Source organism: Furipterus horrens, unplaced genomic scaffold (assembly GCF_987537825.1).
Source record: "Furipterus horrens unplaced genomic scaffold, mFurHor1.1.pri manual_scaffold_7, whole genome shotgun sequence".
NCBI classification, from domain to species: Eukaryota; Metazoa; Chordata; class Mammalia; order Chiroptera; family Furipteridae; genus Furipterus; species Furipterus horrens.
The window spans coordinates 28273801-28289575 of record NW_028327177.1 but is presented as its reverse complement, the minus strand read 5'-3'; the positions used below and the strand labels follow the sequence as shown (position 1 = coordinate 28289575).

Sequence of the window (15775 nt, the reverse complement as noted above, 5' to 3'; positions counted from 1 at the left end):
ACTACAGCAAGGTTAAGGAAAGTATTCTTCAAGAAATAAAGTTAACATCATGTTCAAAAACATCATTCATCAAAAATAACTTTTCCATATTGAAAATATCTACAGGGTTCCTTTCTTCATAAGTGATATGAGGAAATGTATATACACATACACTTACACACACACATAGACTTTTTTTAGTCTGAAACAACTCCAAATTTACTCAAACAGAAATTGTCACGCTGTATATATGTTGAATTTCCAGAAAATTGCCATTTCAATGCCTCCAGGCCCCCACAGCACACACACAGTCTATGCGTGCGTGTGTGCGTTGGGGTGACAATAAGAAGTACCGAGCCTCGCAGCTGGATGTGGGTAGCTTCGCCTGTGACTCAGAGCGCTATCCGTGCAAAATAAGGATTACTGATGTTGTCTGCAATGCATCTGACAACAAAATGGTCCTCACCAAAACCCTAGTAAAGAGCTGCACGGTGCTCATTGACAGCACACCATACTGGCAGTGGTACGAGTCCCACGAGGCACTGCCCCTGGGCCACAAGGAGGGGGCCAAGCTGACACCTGAGGAGGAAGAGACTTTAAACAGGAACAAACAAATAAAATTCTGAAGATCAGCAGTCTTTGAGAGGAGCAGCTCCAGCTGGGCAAGCTTGTTGAATGCCTTGCTTCAAGCCCAGCCCAATGTGGCCAAGCACATGGTTATGTGCTAGAGGGCAAGAAGCTGAGTTCTAGCTAAGGGAAATCAAGGCCCAGGATGGCAAATAAATCTTCCTCTCTCCCATCTTAGCTCATATAATAAAGGTGTTTATTGCTCTTAAGTAAACAAATAAGTTAAAACGTCTCCAATAGTCTCAAGTCACATTGACACAAACCTTCCTAAGATATACTATATTTTGTACAACTTATTGTAAAAGGTAATACACATTCAGTATCATATTATACAAAAGTAAAATTCTTAGTTTGATTTTTTTTTTTCTTTCCTCCAATTGATGTCAGATCTCAGAAGTCCCTTTGCCTGCTGTCCTTAGTCTGACTCAAACAATTCTTTCCTTTCCCCTGTCACTATGCTGAGTAGAGGTAACCAAACACACAGCCTGGTAAAACAAAACAAAGCAAAGGCAAGGCTGTGTTAATAATCAACAGGATCTTAGCGATGTCTAGAAAAAAGTGCTTGGGTTTAGTGGAGCGGTACAGTGATAGATATCTAGAAAAGTGATCCTTCACTCGTTTCCTGATTTTTTTGTGATTATATTTCCTAAAGGGCTGAGAAGACTACTCTCCACAGAAATAGGTGGTTAACTAAATTAAAAATTAAATTGTATTTATCCTTTATTTATTTAACTTACCATAATTAATTTGGTAACTTCATATTTAACTTTTTAAAATAAACTGAGTTTTAATGAAACTTGTTTCATTTAACTTTTTGAGCAGATTTACTTCCACTTGACATTACTCATTAATTTTACTCTAACAGTTGGATATAAATTCATAAGCACATTTTCATTCTTCTGCTTAGAAAGTTTTGCATGTTTTCATATGACTTTCATTGGTGTCCTTTACTACACAGATAAGTATTATTATCCACAAGAGTAATGGTTTGGTTTGTATACAAGTTCCTTGTTTAAAGAAAGAGAGACTTACAATAAAACTAACAAATTTAGTTACTCCCCTTGCCATCAAACAAATCCAGTGTTTTTAATAGCTCTTATTAGGAAATTCTTCCTTGAATATCTATACTCTAAAAGCTTCTTACTCTCTCAGGAATGACTAAAGTACCAATTTTTAACAACATGGTAAACTAAAAGCATGTAAGACAAATGATGTCAGCCTTAACACTCTCAAAAGACCTATTCTCAATTAACTGCCAAGTTCGAATTTATTATAATTACTTTTATTTTCTAATTTAATACCATCTTGAGTTCTTCACAGCCCTTAGGCTATGATGCTTAAAACATGTCTTTCAAAAAGCTTAATCAGTAACAAACCACTATATTAACTTGTAACTATTTAGGCAAGAGCAATTCCACTCTTAAATAATCCTAGCCTGATACACCTCTTCTTGTCCCTAATTCTTCCTGGCCTAAGCAAGCATGGGTCTCAAGTGGGCCTGGAAAAAGGGCATATTTTAAGGTCCTAGAAGGTAGGGCCACATACTACAGTACTTTGCTATCTGCTTGAGAGACTATTTGAATGGAAAAATAAGATTTACACAAGGAGGACAGTAATAATCTAAGTCCTGGGTTAAATCCCAGCTCTGGCACTTAGTTAGGCTGCCTTGGATAATTCAGTTTACCTCATGAGGTCAAACTCAAATAAACCTAGATTGAGGATTACCCTAAAAACATCCTAACTAAAAGTACCAAAGATAACTCATGAGATATGATAAACTAGTAAGAAATGAGAATTTGTGTTGCTGATTTCATGCTGACCTTGAATAGATTTTTCATGTTTTTTTGAAACAAATAACGTTATTTTTATTTTTACTTGGGCAAAAATTTCATATGCACAAGAAAAGTGATATATATTATATACAATTGTATTACTCAAAGAATTCTCTTTAAAGTGGCAAGCAGATTTTTTAACATTTTAGGTACAGTGCACTGTTATCTTTATTACTGAAATTCATTCCATAACAACATTGTAACACCAGAAGTGATTTCAATTTATTCTTCTTCAGATATTCTAAAACACTGCACTATTTTTTCTCCCAACTATTTACTTAACACATTTCTCCAGTCACACTGACACTATCTTCTCTTCTTTACACATGTGCGCGCGTGCACACACACACACACACACACACACTCTCTCTCTCTCTCTCTTCTCTCTCCCTCTTTTTCTTCTCCTTTTATTCCTATATCCCTTCTTCTTGAGGTGACTACAGCCACTAGAGGGCAATAAGTTTACAAAGATAAATATACTTATCTATAATGAATTGAGATTCACATACTAATAAACACAAAAACTGTATCATCACAAAACCTAAAGCACAATTTGACTTAAATATGCAAGGTATATAGTACTTCAAATTCAAAAATTATCCTGGAAAAGGAATTAACAGAGCATATATACACTAATATTCAGAAAACAGAAGAAAATACATTTTCAAACAAAATAAAACCAAAGGCATGAATATATGAAACAAATGGACAGATCTCAGCAGGGGGGACACGAGAGGGGGGGCGGGAAGAGATTAGCCAAAGAACATATATAAAAGAACATATATATGCATATATGCATAGCACATGGACACAGATAACAATGTGGTGAAAGTTGGGGGTGGGGGGGCACTAGGGAGAGGTGGCGAGTACTGGATGGAGGGGGACCAAGTGGGGGGAAACAGGAACATCTGTAATAGTGTCAACAATAAAAACATTTTTTTTTGACATTCTTCTTGCCTGTAAATTAAAAATCTTTGATGATATCACAGACATAGTTTAACTTTCAAATGAAAACATATTTTAAATGAAAAGAAACTTTAAAGATGGTTAGCTGCACTACTTTATAGTCTGCCACTGATCATTGTGATTCTCCTTGAATGAGGATTTTTCTAAGATTACCCTCCTTGTCATTAAAGGGACTGCATTAAGTCCATTTTTAATTTATCCTGTTCATTTGCATTAACACAACAAGAGCAGCAAATGATCACTTATAATCTTCAATTCTGCTTTGCTGGAACTTATGCAAGGAACATTTAGGGTGACCTTCAGTCTGCCCTTCAGGGCACAGAAGTTGAGCCACATACCTGGCATTCAGCCTTGCCTGTACACACCTGTCTTTTTCAAGTCTTTCTGGTTTTCCATTGTGCCTCAAGGTCCCTTCTAGCCATCTTTCAGGAAAACAACCTTCATTCCTTTCCTGGAAAGATTGCTGTGGACCGCACAACCAACCATAGTACCAGGCCTTTTATCTCGTGGGCTTTTATTACCTTCCAAAGTCATTCCCAGTTCCTCAGGGCTTTTTGGTAACAACCAGAGCCCAAGGCATGTCTCCTTTATGCAAGACATTCCAGTCAACGTCTTGGTCAGAAAAAAAAACCCTCTATTAACAACTGGTCTTAGTAGTTTTATGCAAAGAAACTTAAGTCATTACTTACTTCTTTAGAATGCCAAACTCTGGAGGGATAAGATAAGGGGAAAAATATACAGTGTGAAGGAAAATCCTTGTCCTTCTAATATTCACTCAACTGGCATTTCCATTCTTCATATTTTCATTTCTCCTCCACTAAAAATTTTGTTTGTTTTTCCATTATAGTTGTCCCTTTTTTCCCCCTCTTGCTTCTCTACACCCTGTCCCTCCCTTCTCCCACATTCAGTCCCCACCCAGTTGTCCATGTCCGTGGGTCATTTATACATGTTCTTTGACTAGACCCTTCCCCTTCTTACCCGCTTCTCTCCCCCCTGCCTCCCCCCTTGTTACTGTTAGTTTATTCCTTGTTTACATACCTCTGGTTCAATTTTGCTCATTTGTTTGTGTTGTTCATTAGTTTCCTGTAATAGGTGACAGCATAAGGTATTTTTCTTTCGTTGCCTGGCTTATTTCGCTAAGCATAATTCTCTCTAGTTCCATCCATGTTGTTGCAAACAGTAGAAATTCCTTCTTTCTTTCCGCTACATAGTATTCCATTGTGTAAATGTACCACAGTTTTTTGATCCACTCATCTACAGATGGGCACTTAGGTTGTTTCCAGCACTTGGCTATTGTAATAACGCTGCTAATAACATAGGGATGCATAGGTTCTTTTGAATTGGTGTTTCTGGATTTTTCGGATATAATCCTAGCAATGGAATTCCTGGTTCAAAAGGCAGTTCCATTTTTAGTTTTTTGAGGAAATTCCATACTGTTTTCCACAGTGGCTGCACCAGTCTGCATTCCCACCAGCAGTGCAGTAGGGTTCCCTTTTCTCCGCATCCTCGCCAGCACTTGTTGTTATGTTCATTGATTTGTTGAAGATGGCCATTCTGACTGGTGTGAGGTGGTATCTCATTGTGGTTTTTATTTGCATCTCTCTGATGGCTAGTGATTTTGAGCATTCTTTCATATGTCTATGGACCCTCTGTATGTCCTCTTTAGAGAAGTGTTTGTTCAGCTCCTTTGCCCATTTTTAATTGGGTTGTCTGTCTGCTTGGTGTTGAGTCGTATGAGTTCTTTATATATTTTGGAGATCAATCCCTTGTCTGAGGTATCATTGGCAAATATATTTTCCCATATAGTTGGTTTCCTTTTCATCTTGCTGATGTTTTCTTTAGCTGAGCAGAAACTTTTAAGTTTGATGTAGTCCCATTTGTTTATTCTTTCCTTTACTTCCCTTGCCTTAGGAGATATATCAGTGAAAATGTTGCTACGTGGGATATTGAAATTTTCCTGCCTATGTTTTCCTCTAAAACTTTTATGGTGTCACGGCTTACATTTAAGTCTTTGATCCATCTTGAGTTAATTCCGGTGTATGGTGTATGGTCTAGTTTCATTTTTTTGCATGTCCCTGTCCACTTTTCCCAACACCATTTGTTGAAGAGGCTCTTTTCACTCCATTTTATGTTCCTTCACCGTTCGTCAAATATTAGTTGACTATATAGACCTGGGTTTATTTCTGGGCTCTCTATTCTGTTACATTGATCTATATGTCTGTTCTTATGCCAGTACCAGACTGTTTTGATTACCGTGGCCTTGTAGTATAGTTTGATATCAGGTATTCTGATTCCTCCTACTGTGTTCTTCTTCCTCAAAATTGCTGTGGCTATTCAGGCTCTTTTTTGGTTCCATATAAATTTTTGAAGTATTTGTTCTAGGTCTGTGAAAACTGTCATTGGTATTTTAATAGGGATTGCATTGAATCTATAAATTGCTTTGGGTAGTATAGACATTTTAATGATGTTGATTCTTCCCATCCATGAGCATGGTATATGCTTCCATTTATTTGTATCTTCCTTAATTTCTTTCTTAAGTGTTATGTAGTTTTCTGAGTACAGGTCTTTTACCTCCTTGGTTAAGTTTATTCCTAGGTACTTTATTTTTCTTGTTGCTATGGTAAATGGGATTTTTCTTTTAGTCTCTCTCTCTGAGATTTTATTGTTGGTGTACAGAAATGCCTTTGATTTCTGAACACCCTGCTATTTTACCGAATTCACTTATTAGGTCGAGTAGTTTTTTTGTGGAGTCTATAGGGTTTTCTATGTACACTATCATGTCATCTGCAAATAATGACAGTTTTACTTCCTCTTTTCCAATTTGGATGCCTTTTATTTCTCTTTCTTGTCTGACTGTTGTGGCTAGAACTTCCAAGACTATGTTGAATAGGAGTGGAGACAGTGGACATCCTTGTCTTGTTCCTGACCTCAGGGGGAATGCTCTCAGTTTTTGCCCATTGAGTATGATGTTGGCTTCATGTTTCTCGTATATGGCCTTTATTATGTTGAGGTATGCCCCCTCTATTCCCATTTTGCTTAGAGTTTTCATCATAAATGGGTGTTGTACTTTATCAAATGCTTTTTCTGCATCTATTGATATGATCATGTGGTTTTTGTCTTTCATTTTGTTTATGTGGTATATTACGTTTATTGATTTCCGAATATTAAACCATCATTGCATTTGTAGGATGAATCCCACTTGATCGTGGTGTATGATATTTCTAATGTGTTGCTGTATCCGGTTTGGCAAAAACATTTTTTTAAAGGCATTACATTTTCTCACTAAGCACCAACTAAAGAAATGACTAATTTGCTTACAAGTACACAGCACTGTAAGAATTAATAAATTAATATTTTTAAAATATTAGCCTGAGACAAGAGAAGAAAATGGAACGAAACAAAAGCACAGAAAGGTAGAATTTGCAGGGTGTATAGAAAAGAAGAACTGATTTCTTCCAATGCCTCTCTGCCACATTGAGAAAACAATGAATTGAAGAATGCAGTGAACTTACAAACCCTTTCTTCTACTGAAAAGCAAGGGAAGTTTTTACAGGTATAGCTTTCAGGGAGGAAAACAATGATTGCAGAGAGAAATATCGTCTCCACTTTTTTTCTCACAATTAAGGATAGGGGTGGGGCAGGAGAAGAGTTAACACCCACTAATCTTTGACAGATAATTTCACTATTTTTGCACAGTACCTAAATTCAAATAACTTATTTAACTTACTTTATATTTACTTACAATGACATTACAAAACTGCAACACTTACAACATTGACATTTTTAGGAAAGCATCATTTTCTTACCCTCATTGGATGAATATCAGCATAAGGAGGTTTTCCTTCAGCCATCTCTATAGAAGTAATGCCAAGGGACCAGATGTCAGCCACACAGTTATAACCTATTTCTTGAATTACCTCAGGAGCCATCCAAAATGGAGTTCCTATCACAGTATTGCGTTTTGCCATTGTGTCCTGCAAAAACATTGCACTGACATAAATAATAGTACAAAAACACTAAGTAATCTGTTTGCCAGCATATTCTTAAAACTATGTATGTGAAACTCTCAACTACCACAGGTTACAGATGAAACTGACTATTTTCCTAAAATTTCAACTACTTCTAACATGACATATTTAGGAATGCTGAATCCTAAAATAACCAAGAGTCCACAAGTAGCTTATCTCCACTATTGTCATACAGACAGTTATTAAAGACAGTACTTTAACAACGAAAGCTACAAAAATGAATCTTTTCAAACATTTAAGCATTTTAATGACAATATACATTTTCATATTTACTCCATGTCTCTTAAATTGTAAATAAAAGTAATAAATAATATTCAAATTATGACTCCTCTACCCAAGAACAATGAAGTTATACAAGGTCTGTCCAGAAGGTATCCATTCATGTAATAAGAAAAACAGAGACATTTATTAAAGAAGATAAAAGACACAAGAAGCATTGTACACAGGGCAATGAGGCCTCAGTCCCCTTTAAAGCAGGCACCTTGGGACCTCACACAGGTCTCCTAATCGCCGTCAGCTGCTCCATGGTATTTTCCTGAATCTCATCAATGGTCTGAAATCTCTTCCCTTCCAAAGGTGATTTTAGTTTTGGGAAAATCCTGAAGTCACAGGGCACCAAATCTGGGCTATTGTGGTGCTGAGTCACCTGGGTGATTTGATGTTTCACAAAAAAACTCTGCACGAGATGTGATGCATGAGCAGGTGCGTTGTCATGATGAAGCTGCCAACCACCAGTTGCCCACAGCTGCGGCCTCCTGAATCAACTGAATAGTTTCCCCAGAGGAATGGTCAAGATTAACACAAAATTTGATGCAGATTCATAGCTCTACTTGCTCAATCATTTTAAATGTGACAGCCACACAGTACACATGCTCACTCAAACCGTTTCTACTGTTCCCACTGACTAGTACAGTGAAGTCGTCATTGGTCATGCAGGCACATTCCAGTCCACTCTCCTTTACTGCCACATTACATTGGTGTCTCGCAAACCGTTCTCATTATATTAACAATGGTTGGACTTTTTCTGGACAGACCTCATACATTTCTTTCTATAACCCCCAAAAGTTATTAAAATTTAGTCACAATCAAACCTGGACATATAAGCCAGAAGTATTTCCAAAATTATTACACTTACTGTTAACTGACCAGCCACACCAAAATCTGCCAATTTTGCATGTCCTTCCGTATTGAGGAGAATATTTCCAGCTTTTATATCTCTGTGTATTTTTCTCATAAAGTGTAAATATTCTAGTCCTTTCAAAGTAGATTTAAGAATAGTTGCAATTTCATCTTCTGTTAACTAAAAAGAAATATTTTTAAAACTTGATAATCCATGTTAGATAAATTCTTACAAGAGAGCATTGTAACAAGCACTTCTTTCGAATAAACATCAAACCTCTAGGAAGAGGCTAAAAGGTAAAAACTGAAAACCTCTTTTTCCCCCATACATACTGTCACACACTTTGCCAATGAAAAGATTTTCATCATTAAATTTCTCCTCTCTTTAAAATTATAAATGTCATTCCTAAAACACATAACATATCCCAAGAACCAACAGAGCCCTAAGAAATCAGTGTTTTCCACATCATCCAGCAACAAGGTAGCAATATCACAGTTATCTGTCCACAAAAAGGAAATTCAGACACTCTTCCCTGTGATGCCTCCCATTCTTGATGAAAATAAAAATCCATGGTTTGGGATATAGGAGAGGATAGGAGAAAGGGTGGATGGCCAAGAGACTCCTGCACAAAGCATCAATAACACTCCTGCTTCCAGACAGGTCAATCCTCACCGACCCACACCATGAATTTCTGAACCTAATAATGAGAACAGAAAAATGAAAAATCACAGAAAGACTAGGAAAATGAAAACAAAACCAAAGAAAGTTATTGCAAAGCAGTTCAGTAACTTCCTTCTTTTCACAAATCGTGTGTACCAAGATAAGACTCCTGTATGATCATAATCTATGCTTTAATCACTATGCATACTACCTCTCTTGACAAATCTTGTTCAAGTGCAACCTATTAAAACTATTTTTATTGAAAACATCCTCCTAGTTTTTAAATACATCCAAGTGATGTCAAAATCTCAGAGTATTAAAACTTACTTCTCACTATAACACAACCACAAAATATAACCTAAAAATAAGTTAAGGAAAGAGGGGAAAAAATCTCAGTTTATACAAAGATAGTACTGCTCTACATGAGGAAAAAAGAAAAAAATATTAAATGCCCAAAAATGGGGTAATAAAAAGATACTGCAGAAATTAGAAAGCTAAAAATATAAAGACTAGGTAGAATGTGAAAATAACTACTGGAAGAAGCTTCCACTGCCACCAACTCCACAGTGGTTCATGTCTTAATGAAATAACTTGGGGGAAAACTGAAATTTGACATGCAAAAAAAAAAAAAAAAAATGAAGTTTGACCTCTCACACCACATATAAAAATTTACTCAAAATGGATCAACATCATAAATATGAGTTAAAACTATAAGATTCTTAGAATAACACTAAGGATAAATATTCATGACCTTGAGTTTGGCAATGGACCATTAATTATGACAATAAAAGTATAAGAAGTGTGAAAACTGATAAATTGAACTTCATCAAAACTAAAAAATTTTGTGTGTTAAAGAACACTATTAAGAAAGTGAAATGCCAACCTACAGGATAGAAGCAAATATTATATACGATAAGGGTCTAGTATCTATATAATATATAAAGACCTATTCTAACTCAACAATAAAAGATTAAACAATTCAATTTAAACATAGATAAAGGACTTGAATAGACAGTCCTCCAAAGAAGATATACAAATGGCCACACATGAAAAGGCAGATGTTCAACATCAGCATCATTTGCCATTAAGAAAAGCAAATCAAAATTATAAGGTACCACTTCACACTCACTAGGATGGTTATAATAAAATAAAATAAAAAATAGAAAACTGTGTTAACAATGACGTGAAGAAATTAGAACTCTCATACACTGCTGGTGGGAATGCCAAATGGTGCAACACTGTGGCAAACAATATTTAGTTCCTCAAAACATTTTTTAAAAAGTTAAAGAATTACCATATGACCAAGCAATTCTATTCCTAAGTATACACTCAAAACAAATGAAAACTGATACTCTAACAAATATTCATAGCCATACTATTCACAATGGTAAAAAGAGTTGAAACAACTGAAATGTCTATCAATGAATGAATGGATAAACAAAGTATAATACATATACACAGTGGAATACTATTCAGCCATAAAAAAGAAATAAAGTACTGACATGTGCTTCAATATGGATGGACCTCAAAACCATTATGCTAAATGAAAGAAGCCAGATATAAAAAGGCATGTCGTGTATAATTCCACTTACATGAAATATTCAGAATATGTAAGTCCATAGAAAAGAAAGCAAAATGGAGATTGCCAGGGGCTTCAAAAATTGAAAGCAACTGTTTAAAGGGCATGGAGTGATTAAAATATTTTGGAAGTAGATAGAGGTGATGATTACACAACAATGCAAATACACTAATACTACTGAACTGTTCACTTTTAAATGGTTAATTTTATGTTATGTGACTTTCACCTCAATTTTTCAAATACCCTGAACATGTTAAAATTTCTGAGCAAATTGGAAGATGGCTTACATTTGCATGTGACACCAATATATAATGTCATAAATGTATTGTACATGTCTATTTGTATGCAGTAATCTTGAATAATGGGTTAGTTTGAATAAATTTGCTCTCTTCATCAAAAAATAAAAAGAGAAAGAAGGAAACAACCTGAACCTCCTTCTGTTAACCTTTAAAGTACCAACTTTCCATAACCCTTTCCAAATTAAATGATCTAAGAGTATTCTAAGCCATTTCTCAATTGTATACTCCTCAATGGTAATCTAAGAACCTTACTTGATAGATCTACTCTGCTTCAAGACAACCAATCCAGAATGTCATTTACCCATTCAATAAATACTCTTCAAGCACCATCTTCATGCCAGGAATTACAACAGTTGCTGTGGACACAGTAATGAATAAAACAACAAGTGTCCTTGTTCTCATGGAGCTTATATTCTATAGGGGAAGAGATAATTTGACAATAATTTGGTAGAAAAGAGTGAAATACAAGAAAATGTCAGCTTCCAGTTAAGATGCCGGAGTAGGTAAACACGGTACTTACATCCTCCCACAACCACATCAAAATTACAATTAAATTAAGGACCTTCATTGAGAACCACTTGAAGTCTAGCTAAACAGAAGTCACAACCAAGGATATAAAAAAGAAGCCACATCAAGACTGGCAGGAGGGACAGAGACATAGATCAGGCTGGTCCCACACTCACATGTGGTGGTTAAAAATCAGGAAGGGTATCTCAGCTGTGGAGGTCCCCAAGAGGAGTTAGGGGTCCCAGCCCTACACTAGGTCCCCCAGCCCAGATTTCCAGTGCCAGGGAGTTAAGTCCTCATAACTTCTAGCTGTAAAAACCAGCCAGGATTGAGTCAGTGGAAGAAACTTCTGGAGTCCCAAGCAGATCATCTTAAAGAGCCCACACATGGACTTACTCAGACTCACTCAGGGCTTGAGCACCAAAGTAGCACCTTGAAAGGCACCAGTGGCATATGGGGAGGAACTGAAGTGTCTGGCATCAGGGCGAGAGCTGGGGGACAGCTTTCTCCCAGACAAAACTGTGGGCAGAGGCCACTGTTCCTTTTCTGAAGACTCCCCCAACAGAGCCACAAGGCTGGAAGGCAGGTGCCGCATTTGAGCCTCCAAGAACCTGACTCACACTGTTTGCTGTGCCCTGGTGATTCCCTGAGCCTCTGCTCCACCGAACTTATAAGCCACCAAACTGGCTTTTCCTATGAATGGTTTGTCTTGGCTCACATTTCATGTTTCTAAATCCTCTCTAACAAGCAACAGTCAGCCTCAGGGAGCCACCAGCCCCCCTGTACCTCTTGCTAAGTGACCCCAGGCCCACCACCAGCAACAGCTGGCCACAGTTTATAGCCTGGCATCCATTGGGCACCTCCAAGCCCAGCACAAGTAGCAGCCATCTTCAGAACACTTGATAGCTTATGCCAGTAGTCGCAGGCAGAACACAGAGGAGATGGCTGACATTGGCCTGCACACCCAATGGACAGCTACAGACCACACTGGAGCACTACCACCCAACCACCTCCACAAGCGACACACTCAAGGGGCGGACTCAGAGGGCTCCAGAGCTCTGCTGAGCAAGTAGTCTTGCTCTGTGGAGTGGGCTCCTGCACAGTTGATCCTCCTTGGTGAACAGAGGTTGATCAGCTGTGCAGGAGCCCACTCCACAGAGCAAGACTACTTCATGGTGAGCAGTGGTCACAGCCAGTCCTTGCAGTTGACTTGCCTGGATAAATCCCTCCCATTGACCAGACAACAGCAACCACGGCTCAACTATAAGAGAAGGGTGTACTCAGGCCACACGAAGGGTGCACCTCAAGTACCCAGTCTGGGTGACAGGGGAGACTGTGCCACTGCACCCTACAGGATACTTACTACATTAGGTCACACTACCAAGACACAGAGTCAGAGCAGCTCTACCTAATACACAGAAACAAACACAGGGAGGCTGCCAAATAGAGGAGACAAAGAAACATGGCCCAAGTGAATGAACAGATCAAAACTCCAGAAAAAGAACTAAATGAAATGGAGATAAGCAATCTATCAGATGCAGAGCTCAAAACCTTGGTTATAAGGATGCTCAATGAACTTAGTGAGGACCTCAACAGCATAAAAAAGATCCAGACACAGATGAAGAATACACTAATTGAAATAGAAAACAATATACAAGGAATCAACAGTAGGGTGGATAAAGTCAAGAATCAAATCAATGATTTGAAACATAAGGGGAAAAAATACCATCAGAACAGCAAGAAGAAAACAGAACCAAAAACAACGAAGACAACAAGGACAGTGTAAGGAGCCTCTGCAACAACTTCAAGAGGTCCAACATTCGCATTATAGGAGTGTCAGAAGAAGGAGAGAGAGAGCAAGAAATTGGAAATCTATTGGAAAAAATAATGAAAGAAAACTTCTCTAATTTGGTGAAGGAAATAGACATGCAAGTCCAGGAAGCACAGAGTCCCACACAAGCTAGACCCAAAGAGGGCCACACCAAGACACATAATTAAAATGCCAAAGGTTAAAGATAAAGGGAGAATCTTAAAAGCAGCAAGAGAAAGGAGTTTAGTTACCTACAGAGAAGTTCCCATAAGACTTCCAGCTGATTTCTCAAAGAAACTTTGCAGCATATAAGGGATTGGCAAGAAATACAAAGTGATGAAAAGCCAGGACCTACAACCAAGATTACTCTACCCAGCAAGAGATCATTTAGAATACAAGAGCAGATAAAGAGCTTCCGAGACAAGAAAAAGCTAAGAGTTAATAACCACAAAACCATTATTATATTAAATGTTAAAGGGACTTATTTCAGAAAAAGAAGATTAAAACTATGAACAATAAAACGACAATAAATTCATATCTATCAACAATTGAATCTAAAAAACAAAGCAAACAAGACAGAATCATGGAAACTGACAGTCCCAGTCCTACGACGCTTACAAGAACACTCCAGGGCAGAGCCTGTAATGGCCCTGAATTATTAAAGGTGGAGAGGGCATATCTGAAGCAATATATAAAGTTTATGAAGTCCCACTTTATATTCTCTTCTTTTTATAATAAACCACTCCCCTTACTTTAGGGATTCACTTCATATCCTGCCCTAATCAAAAAAATGAGGCAATATCCAGTCATTCATACTGATACCTAGATATGCCTTAATTTAAAATTATGTGTGCTACAGTACTATTTTAACAATCCATTTGACTTTAAGGCTCAAATGTGATATGTGCACTTTAAGCTTTTTAACTTCAATTATGAAATAAAAGGTTTCTATCCCTCAAAAAATCATTTCAACAACAAAAATCAAGTGAAGAAATATTTTCTATAATACAGAGGTATAATGTCTTAAATCTTTATATTAATTTACCATTATAAAGAGTATTTTATGTGACTCTCACAACAACTAAATTAAGTAAATAGCAACATATTATCATCCCCTTTTATATATGAGGAAGCAAGTTCAGAAAAATTAAGTGATCTATCAAAGGTCATACAACCATTAAGAGGCAAAGCCTACATGTTTTCTGGCTCTACAATCCATACTTATCTGCCAGATGTCACAAACATAAATGTACAAATGGGTCTCAAAAAAGAAAATAAGGCTAGTTCCAAGGATGATATTCAAAAATATTTCACAATCAGTAAAGACAATATCTGTAAGAACAGTCACCAGCCATCATACCAATCAATGAGAAGAGCTATCACTGATTAAAAACAGTAAAAATGGATACCAGCCATAAGCAAGCAGTAACATAATGTCAGGCAGAGTGCCTACTTCATCTCAGCATTCAAATTTACATTATTTTAAATTGTGTGCCAGTCAAACAAAACCAGTATACCTGTTAAATGAACTCTGCAAGTAAGCAGACTCACCTGGTCCAAAAAGTAACCTTAACTGAGGACATTATAGGTGGTTTTCTGAGTATTTTATTGAAAACAGATGTTTAACCCCACTAAAACCAATATACAGTTCAATGATATAAACATTTTAAAATATTTAAATATAAATAGAAGAAAAATGAAGTATCGAATCAGTAGGCAGGAAGAATAGTTTCTAATATAAAATGCAAACAAAGAATTATAAGGATTTATTAGTTCTATGTACATAAAAATTATAAGCTTAGAAAGAAAAACATTCAGAGCAAATATAGTAACGTACTGAGTGTACAGAATTATTTAGAATATAAAGAGTTCACATAAATCTTCAGAAAATAAACCCCAATAAATAAATAGACAAAAAGTGAATACACAATTCAAAACAACTAAAAATAGAGCTGGGTAACATATATGGAAAATATTAAACCGTCCTAATGACCAAAGAAAAGCAAATTAAAACAACGAGATATCAATTATAAAATTACAGTATACCTCATGGGTAACAATGTTGCTGAGTATTAACAGCACATGTGTGGCAAAAAGGAAGAGTATAAAACATGTGTAAAAATCACCTAAGAAAGCAGAATTATTTTCCAAAAAGCTCTAGATAACATTCATTTAATGAAAAAAGAAAAAGAAAACCTTGACTGAGCACCTGTTCTACATTGAACTTAAAAAAAAAACTCTAGTAAATTATTATGAAAAGCACTTTCAAAGTGAAATGGAACCACAGCTGAGAGCAATTAATTCAGGAAGGAAAGAGGTAGTGGCATTATAATTGAGCTTTGAATGAGAAAAGTAGTTCACTGTCCAG

General features: G+C 36.7%; 1 protein-coding gene across 1 annotated transcript in view; it reads right to left on the bottom strand.

The window, feature by feature from the left end:
* Positions 1–15775, bottom strand: part of STK3 (serine/threonine kinase 3) — a 258261-nt gene that overhangs the window by 192361 nt on the left and 50125 nt on the right. The window contains exons 5-6 of the mRNA XM_090282782.1: positions 8568–8732; positions 7211–7378 (exon numbers count right to left, since the gene is read on the bottom strand). Coding sequence (XP_090138908.1) covers positions 7211–7378; positions 8568–8732 — 333 coding nt within the window. The remainder of the gene's footprint in view (positions 1–7210; positions 7379–8567; positions 8733–15775) is intronic.